The sequence below is a fragment of the Stenella coeruleoalba genome (assembly GCF_951394435.1).
Source record: "Stenella coeruleoalba genome assembly, chromosome: 18".
NCBI classification, from domain to species: Eukaryota; Metazoa; Chordata; class Mammalia; order Artiodactyla; family Delphinidae; genus Stenella; species Stenella coeruleoalba.
This window is the reverse complement of record NC_137164.1, coordinates 67,931,285-67,952,316: the sequence shown is the minus strand read 5'-3', so window position 1 is coordinate 67,952,316 and position 21,032 is coordinate 67,931,285. Positions and strand designations below refer to the sequence as shown.

The 21,032-nt window shown below is 48.2% G+C and overlaps 2 protein-coding genes across 12 annotated transcripts in view; one reads left to right on the top strand and one right to left on the bottom strand.

Moving 5' to 3' along the window:
• GGACT (gamma-glutamylamine cyclotransferase) overlaps window positions 1-17,214 on the top strand; it is a 46,114-nt gene extending 28,900 nt beyond the window's left edge. For 3 of the 5 annotated variants that reach the window (XM_079903498.1, XM_079903500.1, XM_079903497.1), the window contains one exon: window positions 16,473-17,214. In XM_079903498.1, coding sequence (XP_079759624.1) covers window positions 16,642-17,073 — 432 coding nt within the window. In that variant the 5' untranslated portion in view covers window positions 16,473-16,641 and the 3' untranslated portion in view covers window positions 17,074-17,214. Of the gene's footprint in view, window positions 1-7,092; window positions 7,148-14,932; window positions 16,205-16,472 lie in introns of those variants that run through there. The other 2 variants (XM_079903499.1, XR_013824954.1) reach the window with 2 other exon arrangements.
• Window positions 17,215-18,058: 844 nt separating this feature from the next.
• Window positions 18,059-21,032, bottom strand: part of PCCA (propionyl-CoA carboxylase subunit alpha) — a 389,313-nt gene continuing 386,339 nt past the window's right edge. For 3 of the 7 annotated variants that reach the window (XM_079903492.1, XM_079903491.1, XM_079903493.1), the window contains one exon: window positions 18,066-19,318. In XM_079903492.1, coding sequence (XP_079759618.1) covers window positions 19,250-19,318 — 69 coding nt within the window. In that variant the 3' untranslated portion in view covers window positions 18,066-19,249. Of the gene's footprint in view, window positions 19,319-21,032 lie in introns of all 7 variants that reach the window. The other 4 variants (XM_079903490.1, XM_079903496.1, XR_013824953.1 and 1 more) reach the window with 3 other exon arrangements.

Here is a 21,032-nt window from a genome sequence, read left to right as displayed (position 1 = left end):
GTTTTTGCTTTGCTTGTTTGGGTGGGGATATAGTTTCTAAGAGGGTTGGATTTACTTGGTTTAGTGCATTCAGTTCCTTCAAAGCCCCAGTCACTCCAACAAAATATATTTTTCTGGGAATTCTGGACTCAAAGTATTGACTTCCGTCAGCAAGCAGTGACCAGCTGCATGTTCAGGACTCACGGGAATGTGAGTAAATGGATCCACTTTATGTAAAGTATTTAAAAGCATGTTCAAACGGACTATTACTCAGCCATAAAAAGAAATGAAATTGAGTTATTTGTAGTGAGGTGGATGGACCTAGAGTCTGTCATACAGAGTGAAGTGAGTCAGAAAGAGAAAAACAAATATCGTATGCTAACACATATATATGGAATCTAGAAAAAAAATGGTTCTGAAGAACCTAGGGGCAGGACAGGAATAAAGATGCAGACGTAGAGAATGGACTTGAGGACACGGGGAGGGGGAAGGGTAAGCTGGGATGAAGTGAGAGGGTGGCATGGACATATACACACTACCAAATGTAAAACAGATAGCTAGTGGGAAACAGCCACATAGCACAGGGAGATCAGCTCGGTGCTTTGTGACCACCTAGAGGGGTGGGATAGGGAGGGTGGGAGGGAGACGCAAGAGGAAGGAGATATGGGAACATACGTATACGTATGGCTGATTCACTGTGTTCTACAGCAGAAACTAACACAACACTGTAAAGCAATTATACTCCAATAAAGGTGTTAGAAAAATAAATAAATAAAAAATAAAAGCATGTTCAGCAACATGCCCTTAAGTTCCTCCCTTACTCCCTTTTTACTTGTAATTCAGAGTTTTAACTTCTCTCTCAGCTGTTTTAGTTGAATTTTACTTGGGTTAGAAAAGCACTGAAAGGATTTGAATGCTTTGGGAACACTTAATTAATCAAAAAACCCATCAGGCTTAATTTTGAGTTCTGTGTTTTCATTTTTTAAAAGGCTTCTTTTTAAAAAAGTCTTTAAAACTGGAGTTATGTGTGTGTGGGGAGTGGTTCCTCCTTCAGGCACTCTGAGGAAGGCATTGGCTTTTCTAGTTCGCACTCCTCTTGGCCACCTGACTGCCTCTAGGTAGCCAACATCTTGTTAGAGAACTTAAGCTGGTTTTTAATAATAATCTTAGCAAAAGGTAATTCTGAAGGTGAATCTGTTATCGCTACCGCAAGCATCGAGTCCTGGATTCCAGAGCCCCTGGAAACGGAGTTCGTGTTGTTCCTGATTTGCTGGGGCCGGCAGTGCCGACCAGCTGGGGCCCCTGTGCTGGTGGTTTCTGAGCGGTGCTCGGGGTTCCCTTTGTAGTGGAGGTGCTGTCTCCCGGGGTTTGACGTTTGACGTTTGACGTCTTGCAGTCGTTTTTGGCGGTCATCTGCCAGAGCCTTCCCAACTAATTCATTCTGTCCCACAGTGTTGGCCACTGGCCGGCTCTCGATGGTAGCCAAGCTCCTGTTGCCCACATCTCCCACCACCTGCTGTGGCCTTGCCCCCTTGGCCTGGGTGAGGTTGGCAGTGGCCTGGCTTTGACCTTTGATCCCTCTTGTTCCTCCAAAGCTATGAAATATTACATTAAATACAGGGGGCCTAGCCTAGCCAGGGCCTTACCTGCATTTGTAACTACTTTATTCACTTTCGGGTAGGCCTGACTTCTAAAATGGTTGTCTAGGAGTTGTTGAAATGGGTGTATTTATCTTCTTTTTAGGACATTTTGTTAGCCAGCGACCTAGGAGGGAATGAATGGCTTTGTGTGATATTTTCTAATTGTTCTTCTGTGCTGCTTCTAACTTAAAGTTACGTTCCCAAACTCCCATTTCTCACCTAGGAAAGCAAAAGAGTCAAATAAAAATCATTTTAAGTTACACATTTCAGCCTTAAAATGTTTCTGAAAGACGAAACCTTTTAAATTGTCCACTAATGGGTTGTCATTCCCGTTCACTCCTCTGCTTTCTGCCTGAGTTGTCTTCAAGAGGGAAAAAAAGATCTTTGGGGGGCATACAATGTAGGGTGGGAGTTACCTGCCTTCACCCAGACCTGCTGGCCCTTCCGGTGCCCTGCAGAGGGGGTGGGGCTGGGGGCAGACCTAGATTCCTGGCTCTTCCCCGTTGACTTGCTCCAGGCAGAGTAAACATGCTTTGAGCAACTGCCAGCAAGCAAGTTAAAAGCTGCTCCTCTAGCAGGCCTGCAAAAAACATTCTAAAAGGCAAAGCATTTGCTGCGTTTCCTAGGGGGCAACTGTGGGAAGTCTCTGCTTGGTCAGCAGCCAGTGCAGACGGGCCCTGGGTGGCTGATGACAGCTGGGGAGGCCCGATCTTAATCCCATTCCCCGCCCCTCGGAGGCCCCTGTGTCCTGGGCCACACCTAGGACTTCTCTGCCTTTCCACTGCCCTCCTTCCAGGAACCCAGGTAACAGTCACAGAGAAGTCTGTCTTGTTTCATTGTATGTTGGGTTCCAGAAAATAATTGAGTTTAAGGGAGGCCACTACAAAGCTGTTTTAGAAATACTTTGGAAATACTCAGATGATGGTGGAAATCGAAATGAAAGATGTTAAGTTTTTGCTGCTGATTAGGGATTGTGAAGTGTGTTGAACTCAGATAAAAATGTAAACTGGTAGTAATTACGGAGTGAGTAGCCTACGGATTGCCTTCTTTCCATGATCCCATTTAATCTTTTTTTTTAGCTCAACTTTCCTTGATGTGTGATTTACACACAAGAAAACTCACATTAAGTACAGATGGATGATTCTGACAAATGTATACGCCCATGGAACTACTGTCCTAATAGAGATAAGAAATCCCCTGACCCCATACTGGCTGGTCCAAGTACTGTCCCTAGAGGTTGGTTTTGCAGCTTCTGGATGAAGCTTTTGTCGGGCATGGATGTTTACTGCTGCTCCCGGGAAGGCTGGGAGGCAGTGCCTGGCCCTGAGTCACAGTCTGAGTCCAGAGCACTTCACCCTCCCTGGCCCTTGCATCCGTGTCTGGGCATCTGAAGGAAGTGCTGGTGGAGCCACAGGACTGAATGTGACGTCCATCGATTTTGCACCCTGAGCAGTATCTGAACCTGTGGTTTTTGTGATAGAGAAATTGAGAGATTCCAAACAGGCTGAAGGCCTGCGGGACCTCTTTGGGAATCTGGACCGAGAGGGAAATCCCTTGGCTTACTGCAGCAAGTATTTATTAAGTGGCTACTGCACGCACTGAACTGTGCTGGCTGACGTGGAAGATGTGAAATGAAGTTTAGGCCCCCCACCCTTGAGGAGCTTTGTGGTTCCAAGAAACAGTTTAGAAAGAATGATTCCAGGCAAGACAAAGTGCAAAATGAAAATGCGGGGTCCCTTGTTCAGAAGGCAGGAGAAGGTACTGTTGAAGTTCCTAAAATAGGCAGCCTTTTCCTTTCTTCAGTCTCTCTTGACTTGTCATGGTGTTTTTCAGTTGCTATTTTATTATTTATATTTTATTTAATTATATATTATTTTATTATTTATTGTTATACTGCATTCTCAGCCTTGAGTTTTTCATTTATCTTTATGTTGCGCAACTTCAATTTTAAGTTTAAATGCAAACATAGGAACACTTAACTCATATGTATGACAGTATTTTGTAACTTGTGCACACCTATGTACTTCATTCTTACCAGAACTGGAAGCTCTGCTCAAAACTGCCTCAACTATATTGATTTCCCTTCTTGACATATGCCAACTCTACCAACACTGTCCGCCTTCGGCGCCTGGTGCTGGAGCGGAGACTGCGGACGGGAACCCGGGGGCTCTGGGGGTCGCCCTTGCCCCCCATGTGTGTCTCGTGTGTGTGGCTGGCCTGTTGGGAGAGGCACCCAAGGAAGGAAGGAGAGGGTAGAGTTTCTGGCCTGCTGGTGTTTCTATGAACGCCGTTGTTGCGTCCTTCCTGCGTTCAGAGCCGGTTCTGCTTGGAATGGAAAGGTGGCCTCTCCCGGCTGCGCCAGGTGTCGATGTAGCTCGCGCCTCGGCCTTGCTGAGTCTCGCTGATCCCACCGGTCGTGGGTCCGCCGGGATCCTGTGCTTCTGGGTCGTGGGGAACACGGTGAGCCGCTGGGGCTGCACGGACCTCCTCTCCTGGCTAGTAGGCGCTCGTGCCCTCATCACTTACGCAACACACGTCCAGATACGACTGCTAACTGTCCTGGGATAGGGACCGCTTCTGGGTGCACATTCCCCGGGCAGGCTACCCTGGTGTGTGCTCCGCGCCTGCGGAACACCTGCGGGCACCTTAGGGACGAGGATGGAAATGGAACCTGGTGGGGGGTGTTCCCGGGCCATGGCTGCCGGGGGCCCTTCGGGGGCTGGGAGTTGTTCCTGTTCTGCGTCTGCGCAGGAGGCAGGAGAGGACACCTCCTCCTGGAGCTGGCGGAGCCCCTGCAGGGCAGGGAGGGGCGTGAAAGCAGGTCTTCAGCCTGGCCATCTGTGTACATCGCGTTTCATCTCCTAGTTTCCCCGTCTGTAAACTGGACAGCGGTGGGGAGTGAGGCGATCTCGCTTTGAGTGTTAGCGTAAGCGAAGCATCTTAGCGTCTAACATGGTAAAAATGCTCTCAGTCCTGGGGGTGGCATTATTCATATTTTCCCCTCTGAGCCTGAAGCCGCGCCCACCGGGCAGGTGGGCTCTTGGTGATGAGGACTGTTCCGGGGGTCCGACTCGCCAGGACACGAGCGGTGCTCCCCCGGCCGCGCCTCCCGGTGCCTGGGAGCCCGCCGCGGGCAGCGCCTCCGCTGCAGCCGCCCGCTCCGCATCCCACCGTCCCCTACGGCCCTTTCCCGACGGCGCCAGGCCTGTCCAGCTGCTCCTGACGGACCTCAGAGTGCGCCTGGCGGCGGCCGACCATCACATCTCCCTAGTGGTCACTGTATGTTTAAAAGATGGCAACACAGTGGCCTTTAAAATGGTGTGGCATTAAAAGTTTTCTTTTTCTTCTAAGAATTTCTGGCGTGGGCAAAGCGTAAAAGCCCGCGGGACGGTTGCCAGGCAGCACTCGGAGGCCCCGTGGGGCATCAGGACCGGGACGCGCCGCTTGTCCTCGCGGACCCGCGAAGGCTCGGAGTCTGGGGAGACTGCGAATGTGGACCCAGCCTCTGGATTTCAGAGGCACTGCGTCGCCCGGGCTGCTGGGCTCACGTCAGAAGGGTGTCCTGCCATACACGTTTCTGGGGTCTCCAGCGGGGCGGTGGGCAGGAAGCCCTGGCGGCTGTTGCAAAGAAGGCAGTGCGAGGGGGGAGCATCAAAGCGGCCACAGGACGCGCGGCCTCCCTGGAAGCGCCCGGCCCAGGAGAGGCTGACCGAGCTCCAGGGCAGAGGTCGAGGCGGTTTGTTTTTTCACCTGTTTCCTACAGCCCTAGAAACCTCTGAAGAATGACTGTGTAACTATAGCAGACACTCAGCCGTCTCTCCAGGGACAGGAACGTTACAGTAGGAAGGGCCAGCGGTTCCTATACAAGGAGAAACGAGCACACATCACACGTGCCTTTTACCGATGTTCGGCGGCCCTGAGTAACGTCGGCTGAGGCCATGCCCGGGCCCGTGGCCACACGAGGTAGCGCATGGCTTCCGGGGCAGCGCATGGCTTCGCTGAAGCTGGTCCTCGCTGTGGCAGGGGCCATCACGGGTTCGGTGGGAGTCAACTTTGACACACGATGTTGAACGAGAAAAGCTACTTATACAGGAGGCAGGCGGGGAGGCAGAGATGCGGGGCTGCTGGGTGTCCAGACAGGGGCGAGCGGCAGAGCCGTAACTTGGTGCGACCGAAGCCGGTCGTTTCACCTGTCTTTTCTAGCACAGTCTGACCTCTACAGCAGGCAGGCAGTGTTCACGGCTTAAGGATTTATCACTTAGAGAAAACAGTAAAATCTGTATGTCATCATTTCCAGCTGTCTAGCATTTCCTCCTGTCATTAAATATTAATACAGGATGAATATTTTTGTGGAGACACCTTTTTTCATTTTTAAAGGCTGTTTTCACGTTAGAAGCTGGTGTCCATTTAAATCCTTTGGCAGCTGGTATGTGTGTGTGTTTCTAAATATGGTCCCAGTGTGTGCAATAGTTAATTTGTAAACTAGCAGATTAAACTCTAAAATTAAGTCCTGCCTTTTACACTCTTGCCACCAGGTGGCTAAGAAAAAATATTAAGCAGGAAAACCCCAATAATTATGCGAAGGACTCATAATGACTTTCAATTTCTGCTTCAGCGATGAAATATGAAACTCTAGATGGACTGTGTTTCAGTAAGAAAACTGCTGAATAAGTGACAGAGGCATTTCAAGCAGTGCCAGGCCAGATGGACATTTCCATGAGTGTTTTTGTTTTCTTAAATATTGACAATGTTAAACTAACCAAATTTTGCTGAAATAAAACTTTTTGAGACTCTCTCTGAGCCTCTTCCACCTCTGGGCTGACCCCTGGATGTCCACATTATTCCTAACTAGTTGGGTTTGAGACAAGGGTTCAGCTTTTGGGCTTTAAGACTCCCAAGGGGAGGGTGACTAAGTCCTGATCACAGCAGGGCCTCCCAATCAGGAAAGTTGCTTGCAAAGGCATCGCTTGAGTTCATTTAGAATCAGTTCTAAAACCCAAAAGTAAAATGCATCAAGTTGAATGTTAATATATCCACAGAGTCTTTTATTAATAAGATATTATAGGGAAATCTATGCATGGGGGGTGGTGACATAATAGGGTGGAAACGCCTTTAGGCTTTCTCTTCATGGAATGCACCTATTAAAGACAGCACCATGTGGCAACCCCCACCCCGTCCCACGTTGCTACGGCATCTTGAGATGGTGGATCTTGTCCGGTGAATTCAAAACCCAGTTTTGAATACAAAAACCAGTTTCCTCGCCGGTGCTCATGTGGCCACTCAACTTCTGTGCTTTCCACTTTGCCCTCCAGTTATCTAATTTATTAACTTTGACAAGTAACCTCTTGGTTGTACATGATTTTATTCACAATTCATTTTTCTGACTCAAAGTGAACATGAGTGCCTTAATCCTCTAATGGGACTTAATTGCTTGTTTCAGTGCTTAACTCTGATCCTTTCTCAATCCCCACAGGGATGAGGCTCTTCCTGAAGGATCTGTGTTTGTTGTTCAAAACATAATCAGAAAGGTAATGATGTTTTTCTTGTGAAAGGAGCCAGAAATGCAGAATATTAGTTTTCTATTACATAAGTAGTATTCTCAAACTATTATTATAAAGGATAAAATTCAGTAGATAAAATGTAGAAAACTATAATTTGATCATTCTATGAGGCTACATTATTTCCTAGAAAAGTTTAAATTTTTATTGCCAGGTTTTGTTTTGTTTTTAATGGAAATAAGCTATCATCTTCTGTGGAAGAAAGTTACTGAACTGATTTTCTACAGAGTTGGAATCAACACCCTGTGGCTTAACCATGATCATTTCTATGTAATATCAATCACCTTCCCAGGTATTTGCTTTGGCTCTGAAAAATGAAGGCCACAACTAATGCTTGATACGGCTTGATTCCCTCTCCCATTTATTATGTAGAATGTTCTTTTTTGTTTTATTTATAAGGGGCTTCCTTGAGAAGAATATAAGCTAGTAGATATATAAGATCTTTATAAAGGAAGGAGTTGGGATGGAGAACTTAGGTGGGAACAGGGTCAAGGGGAAAAGGGACTTAATTAACCTTCATCGGGTCCTGAGGCCTGACCCACAGTTGGCAGTCAGTAGTGATTAGCTCTTAGGGAGGCAGGATGAATGCAGTTTTAAAGAACAGGCATAGAAGTTCAGAGAGTTTAAATAACGTTCCCAGAGACCCACCGTTGTTTGTTAGGTGGTGGAGGTGGGAATTTGATTCAGGCCTGTCATTGTACCACAGTGTCCTTCTTTACACTTACGTGTGTGCACTGTGCCCTTTAATGGCCATCCAGCCCAATGATGTTCCCTGCAGGGGCTGGCCTGACCTGACCATCAGTGTCCTAGAACAGGCCTACCTGGGAGCATCTACTTCACATTAAAGCAGAGATGCAACCGCTCCTGATGGGCACTCTTCAAGTTGCTCTGGAAAAGCCCAAATGGCTCACCTACAGCTGTTTCTATCCGTTATTTATTGAATCAAGTACTTGCATTTTATTCAAGACGCCAACCATAACCCATTGCCGTGGAAGGAACTACTACATGGCAGGAGGAGAATGGGGTGGAAGACAGACTGTAATGTATGAGCCTCAGAAGGTAGCATTCCCTTCTGCAGCGGCAGTGCTGCCCTCTCGTAGCCTGGCCCAGAGGTGTGTGTCAGGAGGGGCCCAGTGTGTTTGTTTCTGGCCTGAGTGAATCACAGGCATATTTTGAGTTAGCCCTGGCTGTGGTCTGAGCGGATCTGGCCAATGAAATAGTCTTTTCACATATTCTGATGGCTGTGACCTTCACAGCAGCCCTTGGAAATCAGCTGAACACGACGTACAAGGAACAGGAGTATAGGGCGATAAGGAACGTGAAAAAGAAAAACTAAACCCAAAGCTAGCAGAGGAAGGAAATAACACAGATGAGAACAGAGGTGAATAGAGAAAAATCAATGAAACCAAGAGTTGATTTTCTTAAAAGAGCAACAAACTTTTTAACTAGATTAACTAAGAAAAAAGAGAAGATGCAAATAACTAAAAAATGAAAGAACGTTAAAACCCATTTTACAAAAATATAAAGGATTGTAAGAGAATACTGTGAACAATTGTATGGCAACAAATTGGTAACCTAAATGAAATGGATAAATTCCTAGAAACACATACCTTACTAAGACTGAATCATGATGAAATCAAAAATCTGAACAGACCTATAACTAGTAAGAAGATTGACTCAGTAATCAAAAGTCTCTCCACAATGAAAATTCCAGAACCAGCTGGCTTCACTGGTGAAGTCTACCAAACATGTAAAGAGAATCAGCATGAGTTCGCCTCAAACTCTTCCCAAAAATTTAAAAGGAGGGAAACACTTCCAAACTCATTCAATGAGGCCAGCACAACTCTGATAACCGAAGGCAGAAGAAGACACTATAAGAAAAGTACAGACTAATATCTCTGACAAAGATTGATGCAAAAATTCTAAACAAAATACTAGCAAAGAGAATTCAATAACACAAAAGGATTATATACCATGACCAAGGGGGATTTATTGGAATGCAAGGATGGTTCAACATATGAAAATCAGTCAATATAGTACACTACTACCTTTTTTTTTTTTTTTGCAGTACGCGGGCCTCTCACTGCTGTGGCCTCCTGCTGTGGAGCACAGGCTCCAGACGCATAGGCTCAGCAGCCATGGCTCACGGGCCCAGCCACTCCGCAGCATGTGGGATCCTCCCGGACCGGGGCATGAACCTGTGTCCCCTGCATCAGCGGGCGGACTCTCAACCACTGCGCCACCAGGGAAGCCCTATAGTACACTACTGTAACAGAATGAAGGAAAAAAGAACTATCATCTCAATTGGTACAGAAAATCATTTGACAAGATTCAACACCACTTCATGGTAAAACACTTAAACTAGGAATAGAAGGAAATTACCTCAGCCTAATACAGGCTGTATATGACAAGCCCATAGCTAACATCACACTTAATGGTGAAAAAGCTTTATAGATAGGGATGTTTGCTTTTACCACTTTTATTCAATATAGTGATAAAAGTTATACGTGGACAATCAGGCAAGAAAAAGTAATAAAAGTCATCCAAATTGGAAAGGAAGAAGAAGGATTCTGTCTGTCCACATGATCTTATGTAGAAAATCCTAACATTTCTACAAGAAAACGATTAAAACTAGTAAATGAATTCAGCAAAGTTGCAGGGTACAAAATCAGTGTACAAAAGTCAGCTGCATTTCAATACATTAATGATGAACAATCCAAAAAAAGTTTTTTAAACAATTCCACTTACAATAACATCAAAAAGAATAAAATACTTAGGAAACTTAACCAAGGAGATGAAAGACTTGTACACTGAAAACTACAAAACATTGTTGAAAGAAATTAAACAGAAAGACCTCTTCATGGATTGGAAGACTTAATATTGTTAAGATGTCAGTACCACCTAAACAGATTTAATGCTATTCTTGTCAAAATTCCCAATAGTGTTTCTTTCAGGAAAAAAAAACCCCCAAAAAAAACCCATCCTGAAATTCATATGGAATTTCAAGGGACCCCAAGTGAGCAGAGCAATCTTGAGGAAAAAACAAAAAAACAATAAAGTTGGAGGTCTCATATGTCCTGATTTCAAAACATACTGCAAAGCTACAGCAATCAAAACAGCATGATACTGACATTAAGACAGATATGTAGATCAATTGAACACAATAGAGAATGCAGAAATAACCCAGAAATAAATCCTTAGATATATGGTCAAATGATTTTTGACAAAGGTGGAAAGACCAACAGGGAACAGATGGTCTTTTCAACAATTGGAAAACTAGATATTTATATGCAAAAGCATGAAGTTGGGTCCTTACTTTACACTGTATACAAAGATTAACTCAACATGGATAAAAGTGCTCAACGTAAGAGCTAAACTATAAAACTCTTAGGAGAAGACACAGGGCAAAAGCTTCATGACACTGGGCTTGGCAAGGGTTTCTTGGATATGACACCAGAATGACAGGCAATAAAAGCAAGAATTGGGTGACATCAAAATTTAAAACTTCTGTGCAGCAAAAAACACAATCAACAGAGTAAAAAGGTGACCTCAACCTATGAAATGGGAGAAAATATTTGCAAATCATATATCTAATAAGAGGTTAATATCCAGAAGATACAGAGAACTCCAGTAACTCAACAAAGAAAAAAAGTCTGATTAAAAAACAGGCACCAGGGCTTCCCTGGTGGTACAGTGGTTAAGAATCCTCCTCCCAATGCAGGGGACATGGGTTCTAGCCCTGGTCAGGGAACTAGATCCCACATGCATGCCACAACTAAGAGTTTGCATGCCACAGCTAAGGAGCCAGTGAGCTGCAACTGAAGGAGCCGGCGAGCCACAACTAAGGAGCCCTGCCTGCTGCAACTAAGACCCAGCGCAACCAAAATAAGTAAAACAAAACAAAACAACAACAAAAGAAAAAACAGGCAAAGGACTTGAAGAGACATTTCTCCAAAGAAGATATGCAATGGCCAACATGAAAAGATGTTCAACATCACTAATCATTACAGAAATGCAAATTAAGACTCACGATGAAACAAAATGAAAAGACAGCCCACAGCATGGGAGAAAATATTTGCAAACGAAGTGACCAACAAGGGAATTAATCTCCAAAATATACAACAGCTCGGGCTTCCCTGGTGGCGCAGTGGTTGAGGGTCCGCCCGCCGATGCAGGGGACACGGGTTCATGCCCCGGTCTGGGAGGATCCCACATGCCGTGGAGCGGCTGTGCCCATGGGCCATGGCCGCTGGGCCTGCGCGTCTGGAGCATGTTGCTCCGCAGCAGGAGAGGCCACGGCGGTGAGAGGCCCGCGTACCGCAAAAAAAACAAAACAACAACAACAAAATACAACAGCTCATGCAGCTCAATATCAAAAAAACAAACAACCCGATCAAAAAATGGGCAGAAGACCTAAATAGACACTCAAAAGGAGACATACACGTGGCCAAAAAGCACATGAAACGATGCTCAACGTCGGTAATCACAGAAATGCAAATCAAAACTATTATGAGGTATCACCTCACACAGGTCAGAATGGCCATCATCAAAAAGTCTGCAAATAATAAATGCTGGAGAGGGTGTGGAGAAAAGGGAACCCCCCTTACACTGCTGGCAGGAATGTAAATTGGTAGAACCACTATGGAGAACAGTATGGAGGTTCCTTAAAAGCTAAAAATAGAACTACTATATGATCCAGCAATCCCACTCCTGGGCATATATCCAAAGAAAACCATAATTCGAAAAGATACATGCACCCCAGTGTTCACTGCAGCACTATTTACAATAGCCAAGACATGAAAGCAACCTAAATGTCCACCGACAGATGAATGGATAAAAAAGATGTAGTATGTATATACAATGGAATATTACTCAGCCATAGAAAAGAATGAAATAATGCCATTTGCAGCAACATGGATGGACCAAGAGATGATCATACTAAGTGAAGTAAATCAGAAAGAGAAAGACAAATATAATATCACTCATGTGGACTCTCATTTAAAAAAATGATACAAATGAACTTATTTACAAAACAGAAAAACACTCACAGATTTCAAAAACATTATGGTTACCAAAGGGGAAACGGGGGGGGGGTATAAATTAGGAGTTTGGGATTAACATACACACACTACTATATATAAAATAGATAACCAACAAGGACCTACTGTATAGCACAGGGAACTCCTCAATATTCTGTAATAACCAATATGGGTAAAGAATCTGAAAAAGAATGAATATATGAATATGTATAACTGAATCACTTTGCTGTACACCTGAAACTAACACAACATTGTAAATCAACTATACTCCAATAAAAAAATTAAAAAAAACCCACAGTGAAATACCACCCCACACCCTTTAGGATGGCCACTATAAAAAAAGAGAGAGAGAGAAGGGAGGAAGGGAGGAAATAAGTACCAGTGGGGATGTGGAGAAATTGGAACCCTTGTGCACTGTAGGTGGGAGTGTAAACTGGCCGTCACCAGCCTCTCTGGTCCCCAGAGTTGCTACATTACTGGCTTTCTCTTGGCGACACACTCCCGTCTCCGGTACCCTAGTGAACTCTTCTCACCACCCGTCTAAGCAAGCAGCTCCTGAGGCACTGCTGCTTCCTGTCCCACGTCGAGCCTCCAGAAGGACACAGTGGCCGAGCCGGGGCCCCGTGAGGGAAGGCCCGGTGGTGCAGTGGTGCGAGGAACAGGCTCCTTTATCCCCGCTCTGTCCCTAAAGGCCACTCCCCGTGACCCATGAAGACAACAGATGGGAGAGGGCAACGAGATTCTGGAAGATAGAGAGATGAGTGCTGGCTGACTCAGCAGCCTCGAGACACCGGAAACCTAAATCCCTGCTGGGGAGCCCGCCAGCAGCGCCCCGGACGCCAGGGAAGCTCCCACTGCTGCCCTGTAGTCGTGTGAGGGCGGGGTGAGGGGTGGAAAAGGAGGAGGGGGCCGTTTGAGCGGGAAGCAGAGACCCCGACCGTCCCTCTGCCCAGCAGGGCAAGGGTGGGTTACTGTCGGGAGAAGCTTAGCGGGAAGTCTGGTGTCGGGAGGACCAGGCCCAGCCAAGGGTGCAGGCGAGGGGCACCCTAAAGAAAGACGGGGAGGGAGAGGAGTCCACATTCCTGTGGATTCCATTATCCAGCCCTCACGCCAGGCCGGCCAGTCGACAGGCTCCCCCTCACACACAGCTTCCTGCATGGTGTCCCACTTTCCACGTGAAAGGCCAGCCAAGGATACTGAGATGCTTGAAGAAAACCTCTTAAAGAAACATAAAACAAGGAGAAGAGAGGAATTTAGGAGAAGTAGAGGCAATACTGGGAAAGATAAACTTAAAACCCCTCCAAATTCATGATGAGGAGAGATGGGATTATGCTGAGAAAGAACTGGATGCTGACGAAATGAGGGAACAGGAAAAAGATCTTGGAAATAAATATGGTGGCAAAAATATTTTTCAAAATAATAGAAGTGCTGGAAGATAATAGACTACAAAAAGAAAAGTGGGAGATTAATCCAGGATATGCAACATCTGAGTTCTGGAGACCCAGAAAGAGAACAGGAAGGAAGGAGAGGGAAGAAAATTCCTAGGACCCAAGATAATGAGTCTTCAGATGGAAGTTTCTGGCACAATGAATGAAAAAATCCCACATGGAGACTCCTTATTATAGAACCTCACAATCCAAGGGCGAAAAGAAGCTCCTAGGAGCCTCCAGAGAAGAACCTGAGTCCCGTACAAGTGGTTGTGGGTCCCAATGGCCCTGGATGTCTCAGCATGAACGGGAGCATCAGAAGACAAGGAAGAAACGACTTCAAAATTCTGGAAGAAAGCAGTGAGAAATCTCACCTAGTTACACTGTTAAGTGAGGCTGGGAAAGAACAAGCTTCAGTAAAATGAGGGAGTCAACCAAGAAGGGGCCGTGGGACGCAGGGACAGGGCTCTGGGAGAAGCGTGGGATGCACTGCAGACCAGGCTGGAGCAGGGAGGCCGCCGGGAGCCACAGCTCCCGGGAGGAATGGAAGCCGCGGGGGGTCAGGGCCGAAAGGGTTCCTCAGGTGCCTTCAGAAAACATGAGGCCGGAGGCTGTCAGAGGAACTGGAGCAAAGCGCAAAAAAGGAAAAAAGGCCGAAGTAATTTTCAATTCCAAAAAAAACAAGAAGTCCAAGAAAGGAAATTAATCATAGTACACTATGTGCCTTATCTGAGAACAGTGTCTACATAGTCTTAATGCTGAACTGAATATGGATTTGACCAAAAATTGTGATGTGAGCCTATTGGAGGAATGTGGGGCGAGAGGCAGGCGCCAGGCTCTATAGCAGGAACGTCTGACGCAGCCTTACCGAGTGGGCGGGACCGGCCCCGGGTGTCAACTCCTGCACCACCACAGCAGTCCTCCAGGCAGGTGGCTGTCTGCCTCCTCTGACAGTCCAGGAAGCCGGGGCACAGAGAGGTTAAGTTGTTTGCCTAAAGTCACACAGCTAATAAGTGGCAGAGCCAGGATTTCAACCCAGGGAAGTTGGTTCTAAAGTCTGTGCTTTAAACCACTGTGCTCACCTGCTTTGGGTAGGAAGGCAGACAATTTAAAACATCGGGAAGCAGCGGTATAACCAACAACGTGGAGACAAATACCAAATGCAACAACAGTTCAGGGGCTTAAACAGGTCTCTTCAAGGGAGTGGGAATGGGTAGGGATTTTAGTTTCCTTGTGAAGTTATTTGACTTTATCTTACGGACACGTGTTGCTTTAAAATCTAATCAAAGGGCGGGGACACGAGAACACCAGCGATCAGGAGTGACGAGCAATGTGATACCTCCAGTGTCAACTGGTCTGGCCCCGGCCCAGCTGTGTGGCCTCAGTCCTCACCAACCCGAGACTCGGCCTTGAGGGACTGGGCCGTTTCGCTGAGCTCTCAACTCTTCACGTTCTGGTAGCGAACAAGGCAAGCAGTGGTTTAGAGAACATGCGCCACGAAGAGAGCCAACCAGGGTGACGGAGGGCTGTGGTGGGTGCCGCTCAGGGAGGGTGTCACCTGGAAAGGGAGGCAAGGGCTCACGGCCACAGGCCCCAACAGGCTGAGCCCTGGAGAGTGTGCGGCCAGGCCCCTGGGGGCTGCACGGGGACAGGCCGGAGGGACCAGGCAGCGGGCCCACCAGGGTTCTGGGGGACGGTCCCGGCGAGGGTGGGAGCCGTGCATCCCCCTTTGACCTGGAGTTGTTACTGCCAGAACATGCTGGAAGGCGGATGCAAGTGTGGGAGAGGGAAGGCGGGGCTGGCTGGGCTCCCGCCCGCCCTAGGCCCCCCGCTCCATCTCTCCATCCTCCCAGGCACGCCCTCCCGCAGCAGCAGTGGGCCTGCCGCCTCCTCGGCCCCTGCACCTCCGAGTCCAGGCTCTCCTCATTCACAGCTTGACTTGCATACCTGGGCAGCCGCCGCTTGAGCCTCACCACTCCGATCTGCCCTTCCTCTGCTGTCAGTCACTACAACGAGAGCTCCCATCCTGTCTCTGTCCTGCTGAAGGCTGGCGGCTGAGACCGAGGCGGCAGAGAGGAAGGGTCGGCCCGAGTGGGCAGCTGTGATGGCCTGTGGGCACCACCCATCCTCCCTGGACGCCCTGAGGAGGTGGGGCGAGGCCCAGACCCCCAGACCAGCCCGTGTTTGCTGGGAAGAAAGTCGAGTCCTATGAGTTAAGTGTGACTTCTCCAAGGGCCACTTGGCCATGTGACTGGCGGCAGAGCCCGCTTGGCACACCAGGGCCATGTCCCTCGGTGTCTGAAGGGCTGGGGGCAAGCAGGGCAGCTAGATGCCAGGCTTAGAAGAGGGGCCCAGGCTTGGAAGAGGGGCCCATACATTTAACTTTTCGTTTCCATTTTTGTTTGAGTCACTTTTACACAAATCACTTTGGTCGGTTATGTAATAATCTGTGGCCCAGACCCAGGAAGGGGGGTAAATATTTACCTTCTCTCTCACTGGAGACATGGTCGGTCGCTGGGCTGAGTCACAGGGAGGCAGTGTCACCCTCTAGGACCTTGAAGAAGGAAGGAACACAGAAAGGTGCAGCTAACGTTTTGCTGCGTCTTGCCAGGGCCAGAATGTAAATTTAGTGCTGAAACCGGAATTCTCTTTGGTAGCCGATGACAGGTGATTATTCATGTATATAAATATACACGTGTGTGTGTGTGTGTGTATATATATATGTTTCTATTTGCTTATCGTTATTTTTACTTTTCTGTAATATTTACTGTTTAAAGTCCTCTTAAAGAGACTGAAAACTAACTGCTCTACAAAACCGCACTTCTACAGGGCTTGCCGCCACGACGGGCTGCCTCATCTGACACGAGTCGCTCTTCCTGGAACCCTGCCTGGGAAGGGTGTCGTCTGGTCGGGAGTGGAGGCCCGGGGCGAGGCCACCCGTTTCCCCGCCGCGTGGGACCTGTGCGTCCGTCCTCGCTCGCTCGCAGCTCCCGGCTGCATGGCCCACGTGTTCGTGTACGGGACCCTGAAGACGGGCCAGCCCAACCACCGGGTCCTGCTGGAGAGCGCCCACGGTCGCGCGGCCTTCCGGGGCTGGGGTCGCACGGTCGAGCCGTACCCGCTGGTGATCGCGGGGCAGCGCAACATCCCGTGGCTGCTGAACCTGCCGGGCCAGGGGCGCCGAGTGGCTGGGGAGGTCTACGCCGTGGACGAGCAGATGCTGCGCTTTCTGGACGAGTTCGAAGGCTGCCCGGACATGTACCAGCGCACCCGGGTGACAGTCGCTGTTGAGGGGGCGGGCGGGACCCTACAGTGCTTCGTGTACAGCACGGCCACCTACCCGCCCGAGTGGGTCCACCTCCCGTACCACGACGATTACGACTCACAGGGGGAGCACGGGCTTCGCTATAGTCCGCGGGAAAGCAGATGAGAAGTGCGAGGGGAACGGCCGCCCGAGGACCGAGAGCCTGGTGGTTGGAAGATGGCCTCACTGGTCCGCACTCACTGAATGCAAAAGCCCGAGAACACCCTTTGAAACAAACATTTATAAATCTCTATGGGGGGTGGGGGGGTGGGGCAGCCGATTTCCCAAATAATTTTGACATGACTAATAACAAGATTGTTTCCTGAAATCTGTCTTCCTGATGCTGCTTTATTGCTTGCTGCTTAAAGAGCATCATGGGCTTGAACGTACTGGATGAGAAAAACTCAGAATTTTAATTCCCCTAAATGACATTTTGAAAACTCATGTTATGCTTTTATTATGTTGGTGTTTTTTTTCCTTTGCTTTGCTTTAGTTTGAAGATAACATTTAAAATGAATATAAAGACTTTGTGTGGCAGCTAGATTTTAACAGCCCTGCTCTATCAGTTCTGTCTGACCTGTAGCACTGAGAAATTTTTTTAAAGTTGATTTTAGACGTCTCAATGTAATAAAAGAACCTCAAGAAAAACACGCTGTATTTTAGAGTACTTCTGAATATATATAACATCATTCTTCATAATTTTCAGATCAGGCTTATTACAGAGATTATTAAAGATCATTTAAGGTTAAACTAGATGTTTTGGGAAATCAAATATTAAAAGCATTGGTGCTATTGTTGGCCCTCTTTTTAAGTCTCCTTATTTGGTAGAAGGTTCTTTTCATTCTCATCTAGCAAAATAGCAAGCGCCCACTTGCTGGCAGAGCAGCTGAACAGCCCAGTTTCAGACGGAAGCTCACGGGAGCGCAGGGCAAGGCGCGGTCCCTGCCCCCACAAGTGAGCAGCGTTTGGGGGCGGGCCTTTTGGAGAAGAACCAACACATTAGTAATTTGTTTTTCAGGCCTGACAGAAAGCTTCGCTTCCAAATACAAACAGCACCTAAAATAATTTTAGCAAGGCACGAAGTACCAATTACTACCCACCTCCATCTGATAATCTGTCAGGGTTAGAGTCAAAGCAGCGTAGGACTCTGCCTCTACTTCCTTACCAGCAAAGTACGAAGTGTATTCTGCGAATTTCAGAGCCAGGTGAAAACGCAGCGGCTGGTTCCGAGTTAAGCTCGTTCTCCACTGGGAGAGCTCACTCGCTCTTCAACTTAACGGTAGACTGTGATCTGTAACTGCATCTGCCACAAAAGCATGACCGTGATTTTTAGCCCTTTTTTCTTAATTGGAAACTTGCTTCACAAAAACACAGAAAGGCGAGTATGGGTGTCAGCTGATGAGTTGTGGCAGCCCCGCCCACCACCACTGGGCCAGGGGAGCCCCGAGTGGTACCCGCACCGGTGCCCTGGGACGGGGAAGGGGGTCGCCCCTGGGGACTCGGGGTCCACACTCACCGTTAGAGCCACACAGGAGGGATTTCCAGGACCATCATCTGCGCTGTCTGGGCTTCGGGAGGTTATGAACGACCAGAAGCAGGAGTTAGGTCCTCAAGCAGGATGAAGCAGGTAATCAGGTTACAAAGTGGCAAATGCTAACAACGAAACTGAGGGCCAAGAACTGGGATTTATATAAATTTTTAAAAAGGATCCTGATGGAACACTAGTATTTAAAGTCTACTGGCACAGCCCATAGCCTCTTATGTATATTGTCTTCATTCAAAAAAAGGGCAAACTAATATTTAGACAAATGTTCAGTTTTATTGATTTAATTTTGACACTAGGAAATCTCACAGCAGAAGTACAAATCTTTTTTTTTTGTTTTTTTTTGCGGTATGCGGGCCTCTCACTGTTGTGGCCTCTCCCGCTGCGGAGCACAGGCTCCGGACGCGCAGGCTCAGTGGCCATGGCTCACGGGCCCAGACGCTCCGCGGCATGTGGGACCTTCCCAGACTGGGGCACGAACCTGCGTCCCCTGCATCGGCAGGTAGACTCTCAACCACTGCGCTGCCAGGGAAGCCCAGAAGTACAAATCTTATGTACAAGTATTTATATATCAATAAAAATTTCCATTGGTGATTTTTTGGCAGAATGTTGGTCTTGACTATATGTGGAATAAATATGACCATGTAAAATCTGCTACACAGGGGTGTTCCTGCAAAACGCTTGAATAAATTGAGTGTGAAATAACAATAATACGAATGGCTAATTAAATCGGGTGATGACTGAAAGGCTATAAATACTTCATTCCAGTTCCACTAGCAGATCTCCTTCTCCAACTGTGTCTCCAGCTTTACAATGCACCGATTTCACCTTGAATTAAAAAAAAGGGGGGGGGGAGGGTAAGAATTATTAACTAGACCAGGAGGAAGCAATCTCGTCATCCATTTCTGGACATGAAGGGAGAGCCTGGCGGGCTTTGGAGCAGACAGAACATTCGGAGGTAGGGCGTCCATCATAGGGGACCTCGAGCACAGGGACGTCCTCGCTGCCGCCGTGGGCTGTGAGTCGCCACCTTCCCCTCCTTATCTTTGTCGGTCCTAAAAGCTGCTGGTCGCAGGGCATCTGTGCTGTCCTTTGCACAGGGTGCCCTCGGGGGTCTCAGCTGGCAGTGATTATGCTGGATGAGTCTCCACACCCGGGAGAGTTAATGGTGTACTTAGTGTTAAACAGACAAACCCATTCGCAATTATACAGGAGTCAAAACAGGTACTAATTAACAGGAGAAATTCCCTAGCCTGACCAGAAGCCTCCTTCTGAAGGGAAATGAAATTCCTCAGAGAACGAGCGCTGCTCTTGGCGGCGCGACGTGGGGCAGGCACTGGGCTCCCGTGACGCTGCCTCCGTGCCCTTTCACTCCACTGATTTCTCCCGATTTTAGTCAACTTTTGCTTTCCCAAATTTGTGTTCACTTTTAAAACTAGAGACAGTCATTTGACTTGGAAGTTCTTGCTGGGGCATGAAGATGAATGATGATGGGTTGGAAGTTAACTGGCCGTCTGGGCAAGTGGCAAACAGGAAAAGTGGAGAGACGTGGGGTTGGGTGCCCTGGCCTGTGTCCCCGCGTCTCTGCCATGAGCCAGCAGCAGCGAGAAGGGCCTTCTCCCCTCGAGTTCCAGCCCGGGGTCTCTCGGGACCAAGAGAAGCTGTGCAGTGACACTTGAAAGGCCTCGTTCCACAGGAGCTATTTGCACTGAAGTGGCCGCTTTTTATGATCTGAAGCCGCCGGTGTTTTTACAGGATGTATTTGTCATGATGCTGCGATTCCAGAGTGGAGGACCTGCTTCCACTGTGAACAGGCCCCCGGGAGGAGAACTGGCCTCTCAAAGCAAAAACTGCCAGCCCCAGGCTCAGGGGCCCGGTCCTCCCTGCCCTGTGGGGCAGGGCCAACGTGCAAGTTCACCCAGAGCCCATCACCACCCTGACAGCACCAGGGCCTCCCCAGGAGACCCAGGCCCCGAGGACATAGACCACGCAGACGGGGAGGGAGCTGAGGCCATGTTCACTTTGGCGTCAGTGCCTCAGTCCAGCACACGGGCCGCTGGTGCATCTGACGTATATTCTGGGCCCCCAAACGAGGCCAAGTGCTCGTCACAGAGGGGAAAGCTCATGACAGTAATGCAGCGTAAATGCTGACTAACCCCAAGGGACAAACAGAACAATTTTTACAAGAGCAGAAACCAACACTTTGTTCATTTCTTAAAGGGTCATCAGGTATGAAAAGCAGGATTCCCCCGAAGCTGCAGAGCATGCCAATCTCCTCTCCCAAACCCCGAGGAGACTGGGTGCAGCCGTCTGATGCCCCTCCATCCTGGTCACACGCTGGGCCTCTGCCCTCCTGGCTGGGGCTGGACTGGGGTGTCCCCCTCGGCCTGTTCTCTGAACATCGGTTTCATTTCCTTTGGGGCAGGCAACTGGAGGCTGTGTCTCTCTGATGCAGACTTCACTGGCAGCTGACAGTACCTTCTGCCAGGACACCCACTGTCCCCAAGGCTCAATCGCGCCTTCCAGGCATGGCCACAGTGCA